The 18,819-nt window shown below is 41.3% G+C and overlaps 1 protein-coding gene across 5 annotated transcripts in view; it reads right to left on the minus strand.

Annotated features, from left to right (window-relative positions):
- ARNT (aryl hydrocarbon receptor nuclear translocator) overlaps nt 1-17,489 on the minus strand; it is an 84,513-nt gene extending 67,024 nt beyond the window's left edge. For 4 of the 5 annotated variants that reach the window (XM_064282542.1, XM_064282541.1, XM_064282540.1 and 1 more), the window contains exon 1: nt 17,331-17,488. In XM_064282542.1, the coding sequence (XP_064138612.1) occupies nt 17,331-17,355 (25 nt within the window). In that variant the 5' untranslated portion in view covers nt 17,356-17,488. Of the gene's footprint in view, nt 1-17,330 lie in introns of all 5 variants that reach the window. The other variant, XM_064282544.1, reaches the window with a different exon arrangement.
- Between the last annotated feature and the right edge of the window lie 1,330 nt (nt 17,490-18,819).

Raw genomic sequence — 18,819 nt, forward strand, 5'->3', positions numbered from 1 at the left:
AATATCACAGATCATATCAATCAATGCATAAAACATATTTGATAAAATTCAATACCCAATCCTGATAAAAATTCTCAGAAAAATAGGAATAGAGTGGAATTTCCTCAATTTGACAAAAGCATCAACAAAAAACATACACCTAGCGTTATACTTAATGGTGAAAGACAATATTTCCCCCCTAAGATTTAGAACTAGACAAGAATATCTGCTCTCACCACTCTTATACAAACAGTATCAGATATTTTAGCCAGAGCAAGAATGCAAGAAAAGGAAATAAAAGGCATATCAAGAAAGGAAGAAATAAAACAACCCCTATTTGAAGATAACATGATTGTCTACACAGAAAATCCTAAGCAGTCTATCAAAAAACTAGAACTAATGAATGAGTTCTGTCAAGTGGCAGTATATAAGAAAAACAAAATCAACTGTATTTCTATAAATAATATCTGGACATCAAAACTAAAAATACAATACCATTTATAATCACTAAAAAAAGAAAGAAATATTTATGTGTAAATCAACAAAACATGCACAGGACTTATATACTGAAGACTACACTGATGAAAAAAAGAAAAAAAATCTTTAAATAAATCCAGACATACTGTGTTCATGGATTGGAGGACTAAACAAAGTAAAGATGCCACGTCTCCTCAAACAGATAAATAAGTATTTGCTACCAAAATCACAGCTAGATTTTTTTGCAGATATAAACAAGATTATTCTAAAATTTGTACGGGAAGGAACTAGAATAACTAAAACAATCTGGAAAAAGAAGAATATGGGAGTAATCAGTCTACCTAATTTCAAGACTTACACAATTAAAAAACTACTCATTATACAACTACAATAATTAAAGCTGTGTGGTCTTTGGGGAAGGGATAGATACATAGATAAATGTAATGAGGAAATAAACCCACACAAAATATGCTCAGCTGATTCTTGACAAAGGTATAAAAGCAATTCAATGGAGGAGAGGTATCACTTTCAATAAATGGTGCTGTTGCAAGCGGACCTTCATAGGCAAAAGAGAATCTTGACCTAAGCCTCACACTTTATACAAAAATTAGACAAAATAGACCACAGGCTATAAAATTGGACCCAGGTCTTATACCACATCCAAAAATTAACTCAAAATGGACCACTGACCTAAATACAAGAGCAAAAACCATAAAGCTCTTAGAAGAAAACATCTGGATAAAACTTCAGAACCCTGTTCTTGGCAATAGATTCTTAGATGTGACACCAAAAGCATGAGCAACAAAAGCAAAAAATATATTGGGCTTCATTAAAATTTAAAACTTTTGTACATGCAGAAACATTGCTAAGGAAGTGGAAAGACAATCTATAAAACTGGATTAAATATGTGGAAACCATATATCTGATAAATTTAATATTCAAAATATATAAAGGACTCTTACAACCCAACAAAAAATAAAAAATAAATTTAAAAAACCAACCCAACTGTCATGGCTTGAATTGTCTCCCCCAAATATATGTGTATCAATTTGGCTAGACCATGATTCCCAGTACTTTGTGATTGCCCGCCATTTTGTCATCTGATGAGATTTTCCTATGTCTTGTAAATCCTATCTCTATGATGTTAATGAGGCAGGATTAGAGGCAGTTATGTTAATGAGGCAGGACTCAACCAAAAGATTAGGCTGTGTTTTAAACCAGTCTCTTCTGAGATATAAAAGAGAAAAGCCAGCAGAAAGACAGGGGGACCTCATATTACCAAAAAACAAGAGCCAGGAGAATAGTGCATCCTTTGGACTCAGGGCCCCTACGCCAAGAAGCTCCTAGTCCAGGGGACGACTGATGATGACAAGGACCTTCCTCTAGATCCGACAGACACAGAAAGCCTTCCCCTGGAGCTGATGCCCTGAATTTAGATTTCTAGCCTAGCAGACTGTGAGAGAATAAACCTCTGTTTGCTGAACCCATCCACTTGTGGTGTTTCTGTTATAGAAGCACTAGATAACCAAGACATCAATTAAAAAGTGGGCAAAGAATTTGAATACACATTTCTCCGAAAAAGATACCCAAATGGCCAATATGCACAAGAAAAATGCTCAACATTATCAGTCACCCGAAAAAAGCAAATTAAAACCACAAGGAGATACCACTTCATACCCAAAAGAGTGGCTATTATCCAAAAAACAGAATATAACAAATGTTGGCAAGGATGTAGAGAAATCTGAACACTCACCCATTGCTGGTGGGGATGTAAAACGATGCAACTACTGTGGAAAACTCTTTGGCAGTTCCTCAAAAAGTTAAAAACAGGATTACCATGTGACCCAGCAATCCCACTCCTGGGTATATACCCAAAAGACTAAAAAAGCAAGGACTCAGATATCTGTACATCAATGTTCACAAGAGCAGTACTCACAATAACCAAAAGGTTGACACAACCCAAATATTCATCAACAAATGAACAGATATATGCATACAATGCAGTATCAATCAGCCATGAAGAGAAATGAAGTTCCACTATGTGCTGCGAAAGGAATGAACCTTGAAAACATTAGTGGATTAGTGGTAACCAGGGGTGAGGGGAGAGGGTAATGAGGAGTTACTGCTTAAAAAAAAAAAAGTACTTGTAAAGGCATTGAGAATAGGGAAGATGAAGTGCAAAGAAAAAAAGAGGATGAGTTGCTTCAAGGGTGGAAAAAATGGATCACAGACTTAAATGTAAAACTACAACTTTTAGGAAAAAAAAAAAAGACACAGAAAATCTCCAGAGTCGAGGGCTAGGCAGAGTTTTTAGACTTGGCACCAAAGGCATGATCCATAAAAGGAAAAACTGATAAATACAGCTTCACCAAAACTAAAAGCTTTTGCTCTGCAAAAAAACCCCAGAAGAGGACGACAAGAAAACTTACAGACTGGGAGAAAACATTTGCAAACCCTATATTCAAAGGACTAGTGTCTGGAGTATAGAAAACAACTCCCAAAACTAAACATAAAAAACAGCCATTCCAGAGGGACAGATGGAACAGAAACCACTTAATTTTATTATAAACTCGTGATTTACCCTTGACTTTTGGCTTGCCAAGAGCCCTGGTGGCGCAGTGATTAAGTGCATGGATGTTCATCAAAAGGTCGGTAATTCAAGCCCACCAGCCTCTCTATGGGAGAAAGATGTGGCAGTCTGCAAAGCAGAAAGGGAACCACACTTATACCAAGCAAGAAGAGCCAGGAGTGTAGTGTGTCCTTTAGAACCAGGGCCTCATGCCCAGCAATGAGAACCTCTGAGACCCAGGAGAAAAGCAGCTATAACACCACAGATGGTTTAAGACAGTGAGAAGCTGAGGCAAAGAAATGGCAGCGGGAGACCCAGAAGACCAGCTTGAGATGGTGCAGTGGCCTTCGTGGCCTACAAAGCAAGGAGGCTACAATGAGTTTGCCAACCCATGTAGAGAGAGCTGAACACCTTCGGGCAGGAGGCTTACTGGCAGAATGCGGGCCTCCAGGCACTTGACAGAGCTAGGCCTGCTGACTCACAGGGCAGGAGACAGCTAAGCGCCTTCAAGCCGAGTCTTATTGGAGGAGCGGGGTGTCTCTGGGCACTTACTGGTGGAGCTAAAGAGCTTTCTAACACTTGCTCGAGCAGGGCAGAGGTGAGGCCAACGGCCAGAGAGAGGCCTGCCTGCAGGCATGGCTGAGAAGAAGCTGTCCTGATAGAAGAATTGTATCCTAAATTGATCCTGATCCTCAACTGTAACCTGTTACTTCCTTAATAAACCCCATAGTCATGAGTACTGTCTGTGAGTTCTGTGTGGCTATTGCAACAAATTATCAAACCCAGCAGAGAAGTAGAGTGTGCCATGGGACAAACAGGTGGTGTTGGAATTGGTAAAAAGATCAGAGGATGGAGATATGTTTGACCACGACTTCACAGAAATCAGCTTTGGGCTGATACTGATGATTATTCTCTTCCCCACCCCTCATGAAGTTAGACAAGGAGGTCAGACAACATCCTCATACCATTTTTTACTGGTGTCAGAAGTGGGATTCATTGCAATGGCTCCAGACTCAAGTAGGCATGGGGCTTTGTAAGAAAAAGAACTAAGGGACATGTGAAGTAAAACTTTTGATCCTTAGATGGTTACTTTGGTTGTTGTTATCCGTATGGCTGAAAGGAAGGTAAGGCATGTTATGTTAATGCTGAAGAGATAAAACCCACAGCTGGAGTAGCCTGGGGCAAAAGCCAGGCCAGCTAAGCAAGACAAGGGGCCAAGGTCTTCCAGTTCCACCCAGCCAGAAGCCCAAGGCCATATGCATACAAATGGGAAGAAAGTCAAGGTATAGAGAAGATGAAACTGCAATGTTTTAAAATGGGTTGTGCATTCATCTGAATGTACTATGGATATTGAATGCTTCTCCTACCTAGTTTTGTAAAAGGAGCCCTGGTGGTACAGGGGTTAAGCACTCGGCTGCTAACTGAAAGGTTGGCAGCTTTAACCCACCAGCCACTCCAACCCACCAGCCACTCCATGAAGACAGATATGGTGGTCTGCTTCTGTAAAGATTACAGCCTTGGAAACCCTATGGAACGGTTCTACTCTGCCCTACAGGGTCACTATGAGTTGGAATCAACTTGACAGCAGTAGGTTTGGGTTTTTTAGTTTTGTAAAACAGACCTAAATGTATGATGGAAATGAATAATGGGAATTATAAATTACAAAGCACATATAGTTCTGCCTTCAGCCAACACTTGATTGGATATGCTAAGAGGGAAACTAGGATTTGCCTGAAAGAAACATAGGCTGGTTTCAATCCAGCAGCTCTGTGTATAGAGTATCGGGGGGCTTAGGTCAAAAACCTGAGCCCCACCCAGAATCTTTCCAGTCAGGAAATTTGAATTTGAAAAGACATGCAGACCCACCCAGAACTGCTAAGAGAGCAGGAGATTTGCATTTGAAGGAAAAAATTCTGAAGGACCTGCAAAAAAAAGACTCACTTTTCGAACTGCCAGCATGAAGTCTGCCTTAGGATGCACAGAGACAGGAAAAGTCAGTGCCCATCAGAAGAACCTCATTCCAGGATTGAAAGTTAAAGGGAACTGGTGGGTAGACAGCCTTGTATGCTCACTTGAGATGATCACCTGGGGCCACACGATAAGTAGAAGTAGGGGAATCCAGCAATGAAGAGATGGGCTGAGTTTAGACACGTTCCACTGGCATCCACTGACCTAGCCCACAGGGACTAGAGATAAGAAAGAGAAAAGAGGCTGGCTGGTCAGAAGTGCAGGGAGGTGTGCAGACTCCCAAGCCTAAGGGTGGTGTCCATGATCTAGCCAATGGGGGCTAGAGATGAGAGAAAGAGAAGGGGCTGCTGGCTGGTCTAAAGTACAGGGAAGTGTGTGGACTCCCAAGCCTATGGCTGGTACCAACTGACTTAGCTTAGATTGCTAGGGATGAAGTGACCAAGACCCAGCCAAACGAAAAAAGAGAGATATTTGACACCATGAGTTGATACAGACTGCTGCAATTTGATGGTTTGCTCTGGACTGGACTTTGCTATGGATGCAGATGCTCAAACTTCTAGCCAGAAGATTCTCCAGATCAAGGTACATACTTGTCTCCTCAGAGTACTGGTTCAACAAGGACAATTTAGAAATTGGCTATCTAAAATGAGAGGAGATAAAGCCATGAAGTGGCTGGCTTACACACTTTGAGAATGCTCACACTGAAAATGAAGGCACAAGGGAAAATCCTCACTGAAACAGATTCCTTTTTTCCTGATGGGTCTGGTGGAAGATGCTGATAGGATTACATGATTCAGTTGTGAGTGCTGACTGTAAACAGGGTTAATTGTGATTATAAAAACTGTACTACTAGAAACTGTAAGTGTGAAAGAGTGGACTGAGGGGGAGGCACTGCTGGACTGGGGTACAGTGTCCAAAACTAAAGTCCCTTAAAGGTTTTGTGATGCTGATACCTTGAGAGGCTCAGAGCAAGGGAATAATCTTCTCTCAGTTAAATTTTATCAGAGGCCAGAGACCATAAAGCAGAGATGACTTTTGGAGAACCTGACCAGATGAGATGGACATACACAGCAGACCAGAGTGGCTGATGCCTGATTATCTTATACCTTGAGGACTTCTTGCCCTACTGAAAGACTAATTGTTAATAATTGTTTTGGACTAGTAAAATGACTGGGAGGGGGAAGTTATCCTCCAAGTATGAAAGAACCATGGCTAAAAGAGCCAGACGCTGGCCTGTGGTGCAGTCAATTACTTAATACGGCCCTTTTAGCCATGCATGGTCTTCTAACTCCCACACAGCGATTAGGTAAGGCCACACAAATAAGGTGTATGGAATCCTAACGAGGGGATCAGTGAGTTTTGCCATCCTTGCTAGGCTTAAAAGGGGGTCAGTGTCACAGCAGAGAGCAGACTTCACTACCACCAAGAAAGAAGAGCCAGGAGAAGAGTACATCCCTTGGATCTGAGGTCGCTGTAATAAGAACTTCCTATACTCAGGAGACAGAGAGCTATAACACTGAAGACAGCACAAGACAGTGAGAAGCTGCGGCAGAGAAAAGGAGGCAGCAGAACCAGGAGCCTGGCATGAGACAGTGTGGTGGTCTTCCCTGCCTACGTAGCAAGGTGGCTACAGTGGATGTGCCAACCCACAGAGCGAGAGAGAGCTGAGTGCCTTCAGGTCAAGGCTTACTGTCTGAGGAGGATGCCTCCGAGCACTTACTGGCAGAGCTAAACAGCTTTCTAACACTTGATCAAGGAGAGCAGAGACGAGGCCGAGAAGTCAAGAGTCAGAGAGAGGCCTACCTGTGGGCAGATATAAAAAGCTATCCCAATCAAAGAACTGTATCCTGGGTTGATCCTGATCCTGAATTGTAACCTGTTACTTCCCTAATAGCCCCATAATCGTGAGTACTGTCTGTGAGTTCTGTGGCCATCACAACAAATCACTGAACCCAGTAGAGAAGTAGACAGGGCTTTGGGCCATACAGTTGGCGTCAGACTTGGTAAAAAGACTAGAGGGTGGCGGTATCATGGTGCTTGGTAGAGGGTCAGCGAAAAAGAGGAAGACTCTCAACAAGATGGACTGGCAAAGTGGCTGCAACAATGGGCTCAAACATAGCAACTGTGAGGATGGCGCAGGACTAGGCAGTGTTTCATTCTGTTGTATGTAGGGTTGCTACGAGTCAGAACCAACTCGATGGCACCTAACAACAACAAATTGTTTTCTTTCACTGTATTTTCTCAAAGGTTCTTAACTTGTGGGTTAACAGGTAAAATTCAGATGGAAGGTCTGTGAACTTGGACGAGAAAAAAAATTATATCTTTAATTTCAGTGATCTCTACATGAAAATTAACATTTCCTTCAATTATGAAAGCAGACAATAAACCACAGCAGTATTAGCAGTATCTGTGATTGTCATCAAGGTCCCTGGGTGGTGCAAATGGTTTGAGCTCAACTACGAACCTAAAGGTTGGTGGTTCAAACCGAACCAGCTGTGTTGTAGAAGAAAGGCCTGAAGATATTCTTCCATAAAGACTGTTGTTGTTGGGTGCTGTCAAATCAATGCTAACTCAGTGACCCCACGTGACATAGAACTGACCCATAGTGTTTTCTTGGCTGTAATCTTTACAGAAGCACATCATAGGGTCTTTCTCCCAGAAGTTGCTGGGTGGGTTTGAATAGCCAACCTATCAGTTAGCAGCCAACCGCTTAACTGGTACACCACCAAGACTCCTTATCCATAAAGATTACAGTCAAGAAAACCCTAAGGGGCAGTTCTATTCTTTAACAGATAGGGTCGCCATGAGTCAGAATCAACTTGATGGCAACAGGTTTGGTGACTGTCATCAGCAGAAACGAGATATTTTCATATGAAAGTTATTGCAGATACCTAGAATTATTATTATACTCAAGATTATTAAAAAATATACGGTAGTTTCCTAAATGGTCCCTGACTACCACCAATGACCACCCTGACAGGGAACACAACAGAGTCCCTGATGGAGCAGGAGAAAAGTGGGGTGCAGAACTCAAATTCTAGTAAAAAGACCAGAATTAATGGTCTGAGCTAGGCTGGAGGAACCCCAGAAGACATGGCCCCCAGACTCTCTGTTAACCCAGAACTAAAACCATTCCCAAAGCCAACACTTCAGACAAAGATTAGACTGGACTGTAAGACATAAAATGATACTCATGAAGAGTGTACTTCTTATTTCAAGGAGATACACAAAACTAAATGGGCAGCTCCTGTTCAGAGGCGAGATGAGAGGGTAGAAAGAGATACGAGCTAGCTGAACGGACATGGGAAATCCAGGGCGGAAAGGAGGAGTGTGCTGCTACATTATAGGGATAGCAACTAGCGTCACATAATAACGTGTAGAAGTTTTTTTATGAGAAACTAACTTGAGCTGTAAACTTTCATCTAAAGCACTACGTATATATAGTTCTTATATTTATACTACATCTTGTTATTTATTGTATCAGTAAAGAACATATTAATCACTCTACCACAAATTTGTAATTGTTAATATTTTGATAACTGTATTTTAATATAATTTATTTCCTTTGTAATACTGCACATTGTTATTTTATGTACTGAATAACATTCTAAGAAGGGTTCCAAAGGTGTTGCCAGACTGCCAAAGGGTTCCATTGCATGAGAAGGTTAAGAAATCTTTTTTTTTTAAACTGTGTTTTAAGTGAAAGTTTACAGCTCAAGTTAGTTTCTCATACAAAAATTGACACACCCATTGTTATGTGACCCTAGTTGCTCTCTATATGACAGCATACTCCTCCTTTCCACCCCGAATTTCCCGTGTCCATACAACCAGCTTTTGTCCATTTCTGCCTTCCCATCTCGCCTCTGGACAGGAGCTGCCTATTTAGTCTCATGTATCTACTTGAATTAAGAAGCACACTCTTCACAAATATCATTTTATGTCTTATAGCCCAGTCTAACCTTTGATGAGTTGGCTTCAGGAATGGTGTTAGTTCTGGGTTAACAGAGAGTCTGGGGGACATGTCTTCTGGGGTTCCTCCTCCAGTCTCACTCACACCATTGCGTCTGGCCTTTTTACTAGAATTTGAATTCTGCACCACACTCTTCTCCTGCTCCATCAGGGACTCTCTGTTGTGTTCCCTGCCAGGGCAATCACTGGTGGTAGCTGGGCACCATCTAGTTCTTCTGTTCTCAGGCTGATGGAGTCTCTGGTTAATGTGGCCCTTTCTGTCTCTTGGGCTCGTATTTTCCTTGTGTCTTTGGTGTTCTTCATTCCCCTTTACTCCAGGCGGGTTGGGACCAATTGATGCATCCCAGATTGCCACTCGCTAGCCTTTAGGACCCCAGACGCCACTCACCACAGCGGAATGCAGAACATTTTCTTAATAAACTTTGTTACGCCAATTAACATCGACAGCCCCTGAAACCATGGTCCCCAGACTACTGCCCGTTACTCTGTCCCTTGAAGTGTCTGGCTGTATTCAGGAAACTTCTTAGCTTTTGGTTTAGCCCAGTTGTGCTGACCTTCCCTGTATTGTGTGTTGTCCTTCCCTTCATCTAAGACAATTCTTATCTACTATCTAGTTAATAAATACTCCTCTCCTTTCCTCCCTGCCCTGTAAACATCAAAGAAAGTTTTCTTCTGTGTTTGAAAGACGGTTAAGAAATCTTGATCTAGAGACTGTCCAAAGTGAATATGGGTTATCTCTGTCTTATTTACGATTTCGCTGAATATAATTTAGGGAGCTAACTCTATTCTGATTTAACTCAGCTATCAGGAATGGATGATAAATTACATCAAATGCGTCTGTAAAGCATTTATTGATTTCACCTATTTTTTTCTTCCTTTAGTCTGTTAATGACATAAATTATATAGGTTTTCCTCATGTTGAAATCACCCCTGAGTGCCTACTTGAATGCCAGGAATAACCCCTACTAGCAAATTACAGTGGGCTGAATTGTGTCCCCCAAAAATTAATGCACCTAGAACCTCAGAATGTGATTTTATCTGAAAATAGGGTCTCTGCAGATGTAATTAGTTAAGGTGAGGTCATACTGGATTAGAGTGGGCCCTAAATCCAACGACTGGTCTATTTATAAGAGAAAGGAAAGGGAAATCAAAGAAACACAGAGGACACCCAGGAAAGAAGGCAATGTGAAGGAGGCAGAGATTGGAGTGATGTATCTACAAGTCAAGAACGCCAAGGACTGCTGGCAACCACCAGAAGCTAGGAAAAGAGGCACAGGACAGTTTCTCCCTCAGAGCCTGGAAGGAAACAATCTTGCTGACATCTTCATTCTGGACTGCTAGCCTCCAAAACTGAGAGAGAATAATCTTCTGTTGTGTTAAGCTAGCCAGTCTGTGCTAATTTATTACAGCAGCCCTAGGAAACTAATACAATAATGATGTATGATTCTTTTAATATACTGCTGGATACAATTTGCTATGATTAGCTCATTTTAAATGGAAGGGGAACTTAGTGTGATGTAAGGCTAGCACAGTTAAGTAGTACTCTTAGTACAGTGAACTCAAGTATCTTCTATAAAAATCACAATCCAACTGACAAAAATTACAGAAAAGAGTAAATACAACACATTTACCAATCAACACGTTCTCCCAAATTTACATCAAAATCATTTCTAAATGTAACTTGCTTTCCTGAAATAGAAGAAATAGAATATAAAACTAAATTGTTGAAAATATGTGACTGAGGAAAACAGTAGTGATAAAGGAAACATTACAAGTTGGAATAGATAATCAAATGTTCAGAAAGAAATGCTGGTAGCAATTACTCATTACATTCCCAACCTGTCTAAAATATGAACCACTCTGAATATGTTTTCTTAATTGATTCTAAAATACACTTCCAAATCGTATCTATAATATACTGCACCTACTCTCAAACATGAAACTCCTTTTATGCATGTCTTTTATTACAGGACACAAGCATTTATAACTCTCTCATCCATTTCTCTACTGAATACAGTGAGGTACCCAATTGTGAATGTACTTAATATCACTGAACTGTACACTTAAAAATAGCTAAAATAGTACATTTTATGCTACATATATTTTATTGTTATTGTTCATTACCATCCAGTTGATTCTGATTTATGGCAACCTCAAACTACTTCATAGGGTTTTTCTGGTTAGAATCTTAACGGAAGCAGATCACCAGGTCTATCTTTCGCAGTACCACTGGGTGGGTTCAAACAGCCAACCTTTAGGTTAGCAGTCGAGCACAAACTGTTTGAGCTACCTACGGACCTTACATATATTATACCACAATAAAAAAATTATACAGGGAGGGGAGGGGGGTATTCAAATAAAAAAAAAGAAATTCAAATAGCCACCATTAAATGAGGCATCAAGTCAGTGGACTATGGGTGAAATCTTAGCCTCTAACTCAAGATAACAAAATCCTCCGATGACAAAATATTTCTGGCTGTTAACTTTTATCTTTTTCAAAATAACTAAACAGAAAAGCTGGGAAGGGCAGGAGACTTTAAGGACATACTGGAGAGTATGTTAAAGATTACTTGGGAGCTCCTGGGTATAGTTAACATGCTTGGCTGCAAACCGAAACATTGGAGGCTTAAGTCCACCTAGAAGCACCTCAAAAGAAAGGCCTGGCAATCTACTTCCAAAAAATCAGCCACTGAAAACTCTACGGAGCACAGTTCTACTCTGACACACATGGGGTCACCACAAGGAAAACTGTCTCAAAGACAACTGGTTTAAAGATTACTCAAATAGAGATGTCCCTCGCATAGATGAAAATATAGGAAAGAAGCTTATGTGAGAAACAAGGGATAAAAATTTTCGACAGTTTTCAACATAAAAAAGATAAATGAAGGAAATGGGATGTACCATACCAAACCAAACCCACTGAAGTCAGGTTGATTCCAATTCACAGCAACCCTAAAGGACAGAGTAGAACTGCCCCATAGGGTTTCCAAGGATCTTTACCGAAGCACACTGTCACGTCTTTCTCCCACAGAGCAGCTGGTCAGTTCAAACCGCCAACCTTTCAGTTAGTAGCCGAGTGCTTAACCACTGTGACACCAGAGCTCCTTAAACAGAATACCAAAACCAAACCTACTGCTGTCCAGTCGATTCCAACTCACAGCGACACCACAGGGTTTCCAAGACTGTAAATCTCTATGAAGCAGACGGCACATCTTCCTCCTACAGAAGCGCTATTGGTTTTGAACCCCTATCTTTCCATTAGCAGTCGATTACTATAACCACTGAGCCACCAGGGCTCCAAAATGGAATACCAAAAAACCAAATCCATTGCCGTCGAGTCGATTTCGACTCGTAGTGACCCTATAATATAGTAGGTACAAAATAAATGCTTGATTGAGGCAAGAAGACAAACGGGTAGGAAGGCAGGTAGGTGGCAAATAGAAATAAAGGAAGTTGAATGATTTGCCAATTAATTAAAAGTTCTAGACCCAGTAGTAAAAACGGAAAAGTAGAACATACGGAACAAGAAAAAGAAAATGAGCACGCAAAACACACAAAGAATAAATAGTAAGAAAAAACAAGTAACGCACAGTATCTCTGAAGCCAAGTTTCAAGGAGAAGTTCATCCAAACGGCATAATGGTACCCTGAGATAATCTTTAAACCGTAAATCAAAAATATCCCCTGAAGTCTTCTAAAAACCAAACAATACAGTCATGCACAATTCAGGCAATGTGTGACTGCATATACATCAGTGGTCCCATAAGATCATAACAGAGCTCTGAAATCCCGATCAGAGAATGGAACATAGTGGGTTTAACTGGATGTAGCAAATGCCAACAGCTTCGTACATGTAACAAGTGTATCTCATGTCTCTTATATACAAATCAATTGCGCTACCAGGTGTACAATGGTACAGTACATAAATAACCTGTAATACATATGTCTTGACAGTTATAATAAATACTTATGTTACTGTATGTTACCATGTACTGTACCTTCTACGCTTATTTTAATGTGAACTTTCCCTACTTATAAATAAAAAAAGTTTACCATCTAACAGTGTATGCTTCAACTCCCGGGCAGCGGAATCCAATCTCATATATTGCACGTTTCTTGAGCATTGTAGCAACATCTCCACTTAACTTTCTTTCCAAATACTACCGTGAAGGGCATCATGGCTCCCAAACTGCAGCAAAGCTAGTGCTAGCGACAGCGATAGCAGCAGCAACAGGCAAAGGAAAAGAATCAATTTGGAAGTGGAATAAAAGGTTACTGAACAACAGGAAGGTGGAAAATCAGTGGATGCCACTGCTGGCTATTTAGGCATGTTTGCACAACATCACAGAACTTTATCATGGGACGTTAAGCGATGCATGACTGTAGTTTGGCGTAACTAGGAAAATATGTCTGCCTTGAACATTATGCTCTTTTAAGAAAAATCCACATGCGATCAAATTTACAATAGCAACTCAAAAGATCAGATAGAACTTTGAGGGAACTGAGTTTATGTTAATGGTGGAGGAATATTTTAGAAAAGGAGGGTGAGAACAGTCACATAAACCGAAGAATGTAATCAATGTCACTAAACTGTACATGTAGAAACTGTTGAACTGGTTATGTTTTGCTGTGTATATTCTCAACAACAACAAAATACAGTTTAAAAAAAAAAAGCACAATAATCTGACCAGACTACTGTGTTCAGTTCTGCGGTGTGAAGAAGTAGGATGATTCCAATAAGAACCTTGGTTACCTGAAGAGCTGAAAACCAGAACTAACCTGCTGCTGTCAAGTACTGTTTCAAAATAGGGAGAATGGAGAGAAATAGACATTACACTGCATTAATTCCTATTTCTCAACATCTAAAAAAGGTAAATGCGTAATGGGTTAAAAATTCTGTTCATTGTTAATTGATGTTTTTAAAACTATAATTCACACAGATGAAAATTATCTGGAAAAACATTTTTTTCTAAATGTCTGCCTTATGAATCCCAACAGTGTTTCTTCATTTGCCTTCTACCCCATATTCTCCATCCACAATAAATTGTACCTAAAAGTACAAAAAGAGATCTCTGCTAATGAGAATACCAGAATCAAGGGAGAAAAAAATGCGCACTCACTACAAACTCATTCACTTCTCTGGTTTGAATGCTGAAGTGTAAATCAAATACCTAATCTCTTCCCAATTAGTCTTTTAACCAATGCATTACAAATCACATATCCAACTACAAAACTGTTCCTCAAAACAGTTATCTACAGATAAGAGAAATTTAGCGTAAGACTTTATGGACCACCTACCCACCGTTTTCACTTGCCACTAGTAAGTAGAATCAGTGAAAAGTGACAGAGAATGAAGAATTTTCAATGTATGCAAGAAAAAAAATCACATTAGAACTCTTTCTTCAACACAATGCAAGGCAGTAGAGTAGAAAACATATTTTACCCTTGTTTTGACCCAGAGCCATGTTCAAACAGTGAAAAATACAGAAGACCCAGGTCCCTTGAAGAGCCACCAACATTCTCTAAATCATAATCTAAGTACACTTAATATGATGAAGCATTGTTATTAACCCTAGTGATTAATTTAAATGAAGCTAGAGAGAAGAGTGAAATTATTATTACAAAAACCTTTTGCAGACATATGTGAAGACAGAACTAACAAGAACTGCAGAGAAAACTTATCAACCAGCACTCCGGCAAAAAGACAAAGTAGAAAGAAAAATCAAATAAACAGGTATGATGGTCCTAGTCTCTAAAATGGCTCTAACGAGCAAAGGTTTGACCATGCAGCAAAGAATCCTGACTTGAAAACTATTTTCTTTCTTTTCACCGAGCACAGTACATTTCCACCCTGTGTTCCTTCCTACACTCATGGGCCTCATTTCCCAAAATACAACAGGCCACTAAAAGTCCACAACCCATCTATGATCTCTACCTTTTGATATAAGGGGGCAAAGGGAGAAATAAAGGAAGAAAACATATTTTGAGATTTAATTATCATGTCTTAAACATGGGATCAATAACTTGGAAAAGAGTAGAATTTTTCAACATGAAAAAAGAAATCTAAATATTGCAGAAGCAGGCAAAGGACAACAAACAAAATCAACTGTTTCATCAGCAATGATTCAGCACAAATAAATGCTGTTTTTTTGCTTACAGATTTAAGCTGATATTGATTAGCTAATGAAAACGTGGTCAAGAGATTGTTCTGGTTGCTGTTGTTTAAAAAACAAAAACAAAATAAAGCAACCCCACCCACACAGCTGGAAAAAAGCTTGACATACGCACTAAAACTTGTTTACCCAGGCCACCTCTTAAGACAAAATTCTTTGCAACTTGACTAGGATTATATAAGCATTTTCCAATGTGTGGTCAGTTTAAAATCTTGTTTATTTACTCGATAGCTCACGGATAGGTTATTTTACTACAAAGTCAAGTTTGCAATAATAATAAGCATCTTTCTAGTGTTATTCCATCACTCAGCACTTGCGGCAATGGGATTTTAGCCATTAGTGCTATTTTCTTTACAAAAAAACTTAAAAGATAAAAAACATGAAATTTACATGTGACAAACCATTTCTCAATACACCTCTGTCCTGGAAACAAAGTGGAAAAAAGTAAATTTTACAGTGATTCGACCAAATGGTATCAAACTCTGGGTACTACAAAATAACACTACCTTTCAAAGACATGAAAAAAAAATCCAATTTAAATTTTAACACATGCCACAGCAGTGCATCCCTGCCACTGCTGTATTTTCAAGGAACACCCCCCCACATACACAAACCCCTCCCCTTTTTAAAGGTTACCAAAAATATGGATTTCTGGGATTTTAGTTTGTAAGAGAATGGCCAAGATCAGCTAGGTTAAGTTAGGACGCCTAAAGTGGAATAGGAGGCCTGGTGATGCAGCGGTTAAGAGCTCCGCTGCTAACCAAGAGGTCAGCAGTTCGCAACCACCAGCCAGCCACTCCTGGGAAACCCTATGGGGCAGCTCTACTCTGTCCTAGCGGGCCTCTATGAGTCCGAATCCACTTGATGGCAACGGGTTTGGGTTGGTTTTTTTTTTTTTTTTTTGGCGGGGGCAAGGGGGGATTTTAAAGTGAAATACTTCCTAGGGAGAAATTCTGTAATATAACAGAAAGAGGACTGGGGCTAGGAATTTGAAAAGCTCATTTCCCTGTTGTGTGCTGTTGTGTGCTGTCCAGTCGATCCGGACAGAGTAGAGCTGTCCCGTACGGGTTTCCTAGGCTGTAATCTTTACGGGAGGAAACTGCCAGGCCCTTTCGCCCGCCAAGTGGCGGGTGGGTTCGAACCTCCAACCTTTCACCTTTTGGCGAGCAGCTAAGCGCTTAACGATTGTGCCACCAGGATTTTCCCTAAAAAAGGAAAAAACCACTGCCCGTGGAGTTGATTCCGATTCTTAATGGCCCTAGAGAACAGAGCAGAACTGCCCCCATAGGGTTCCTAAGACCGTAAATCTTTACAGAAGACAACTGCCACATCTTTCTCCAGCGCAGGGGCTACTGGGTTAGCAGTCGCTCCTTCTTATCTCCCCAGATTTCCACTACACCCCACTCCATCTCTTAGACAGGACCGGTGAATTTTTTTTTTTTTAAATAAATGTTCAAACTCCCCCTTTTCAAGAGATGTTCACGGAAAAACTGCATGGAACTAAACTTTTTTGAAAGAATGGGAACTGCCCCGACTCACACCTAAAACGATTTAAACCTGGGATTCCGGACGCTTGTTGTTGGCACAACCTGTCCTGAATCAAAACCATTTCACAAATCTCTGTCCTCAGCTACGAGAGACACTGGAGGCACCTCTTAATACATAAACCCAAGATTCAAAGTATAGCCCGGAGGAGGGGGGGCCGGAATCTAGAGAAACTGTGTGTATATATTCAAAGAATTTGAAAATTTAAGTCAAAACCTGAAAGTCTAAAAGTTTGGAAAGTAACACCTCAGCTAAACAGCATTCAGTACTTATGAACCCAAACTACTCTTAAAGTAAACCGAGCCACTGTGCCCAGTTAGTTGGCACCAAGCAGCGCCAGCGGGCAGAGGGTTAAGAGGACCACATCACACACCAGAAAGCCGCGAGGGCCGCCGCTCAGACAGAGCTCGGGGCACAGAACCCCCAACTATCATCCGCCTGCCCGGTCCCTCCACCTCCGATCACCGCAGTCCCCAGGGTCGGGCCCCTCCCCCAGGCCACTCCCCTCCCCCACTCCCTTCGCCGCCCCCGCCCGTGCCAGCGCCCTCAGCTCCTGCCACGGCCCCTCAACCTTGGGTCTCCTCAGTTGCCAGACCCTTCAGCCCCTCCCCTTTGAAAAGCACCCCAAGTCCCAGTCCACCGTCTCCTCACCGGGGTTAGCAGCAGTCGCCGCCATGGCCGTAGATGCCACCGCCGCCGCGCCAACCCCTTTAGTAGGAGGAGCCGCCGCCACCGAGCTGCGGGGGAGAGGGTGGAGAGAGCCACTCCCCAGACGCGGCGCCGTACCGCGGCCACCGCTACCGCGGAATCCAAGATGGCGGCCGCAGCAACCCAAACCAACCCCCGCCCCTATGCCACGGAGGCTCCGCCCCGAAAGTGGGTGGAGTCAGCTCCCGGCCTCCCCGGCGGAAACTGACCAATGGAAACGCCAAATCGGCCAGGGGTGGAGCTGGTCACTGCGCCAGAAGGTCCAGTGGATGGAAGGCGAGGAAAACAGTCCAGCTGTCTTCACAGCCCCGCCTCCTTTGCGTCAGAGGTCAATGACCGAGTGACGTCAGTGAAAAGCCATTAAGTTGGGGATTTTACTAACAAGGCTTCGCCGAGTCTGATAATAACGGATTCGCCTTGCTGGTCGCTCTGCAAATGATTTATTTTTTAAATCCCGTTTAGGTGTGCTAATGCTTAAACTTCACATGGTGAGGTTTCTAGAGTTGTTTTCTTCTTTTAAGGACCTTTGTCCATGGTGAAAAAAGTTCAGTAACTAATTTTTGAACGCCTGCTGTAGAACTAGACGTGTGAGAGGACTTGGGCACTTATGGTCTGGTAAGGGAGATACCTACAGCCGAAAGAGGAAGCAATGTATGAAGAAAATATTTCTGATTAAGTGGGGGAACACTTGCTTTGGTTGATAATACTAGGGACATAATGATGAGGTGTTAGTAGGGAAATGATAAATGAAGACGGAACAGATTTAGTCTCTAATAATAGGAAGCACTGAGCACTTCTTATGGGCCAGACACTGTCCAAATGCTTTATATACTTAATCCTCACAGGACTGTGAGGTAGATTCTATTGCTATTTCCATTTTGCAGATAAGGAAACAAAGGCAAAGAGGTTAAGCAAGGGACATCCAGCTATTAACTGGCAGTATGGGAGGCAAACTGAAGAAGGCTGACAGGGAACCTGTTTCCACCATTTTAACACTACATTGGGGTCAGGTCACAAAATGAAGGATGACAACATCATTGTATAACAGGGAAATTACATCATCACGTAACTGCCAAACCACTGAAATCATGGCTCAGCCAAGTTGACACAAAGTTTTAACCATCACAGTCCACCCCTTGTCAACTTGGCACCTGTACACATCTCTTTATACACAATCTCTAAATGAAGACGGTTATTAAGTCATACTTGCCCGAACATGATACGACTAACACAGATACAACCAAAAATGCACTGGCCCCATTTACCTCTTATATTTTATAATAAGTAATGGAATAAGAGAAGGAAGAAAACAAAGACCTTTTTTATACACACACACATACATACACACATACAAAACATGGAAGAAATACAAAAACAATTACAGTCCTCATTTCTGCAATGGGCCACATGGTCGTAACTAGTATTCAGAACT

The sequence above is a fragment of the Loxodonta africana genome, chromosome 3 (assembly GCF_030014295.1).
Source record: "Loxodonta africana isolate mLoxAfr1 chromosome 3, mLoxAfr1.hap2, whole genome shotgun sequence".
Taxonomy (NCBI): Eukaryota; Metazoa; Chordata; class Mammalia; order Proboscidea; family Elephantidae; genus Loxodonta; species Loxodonta africana.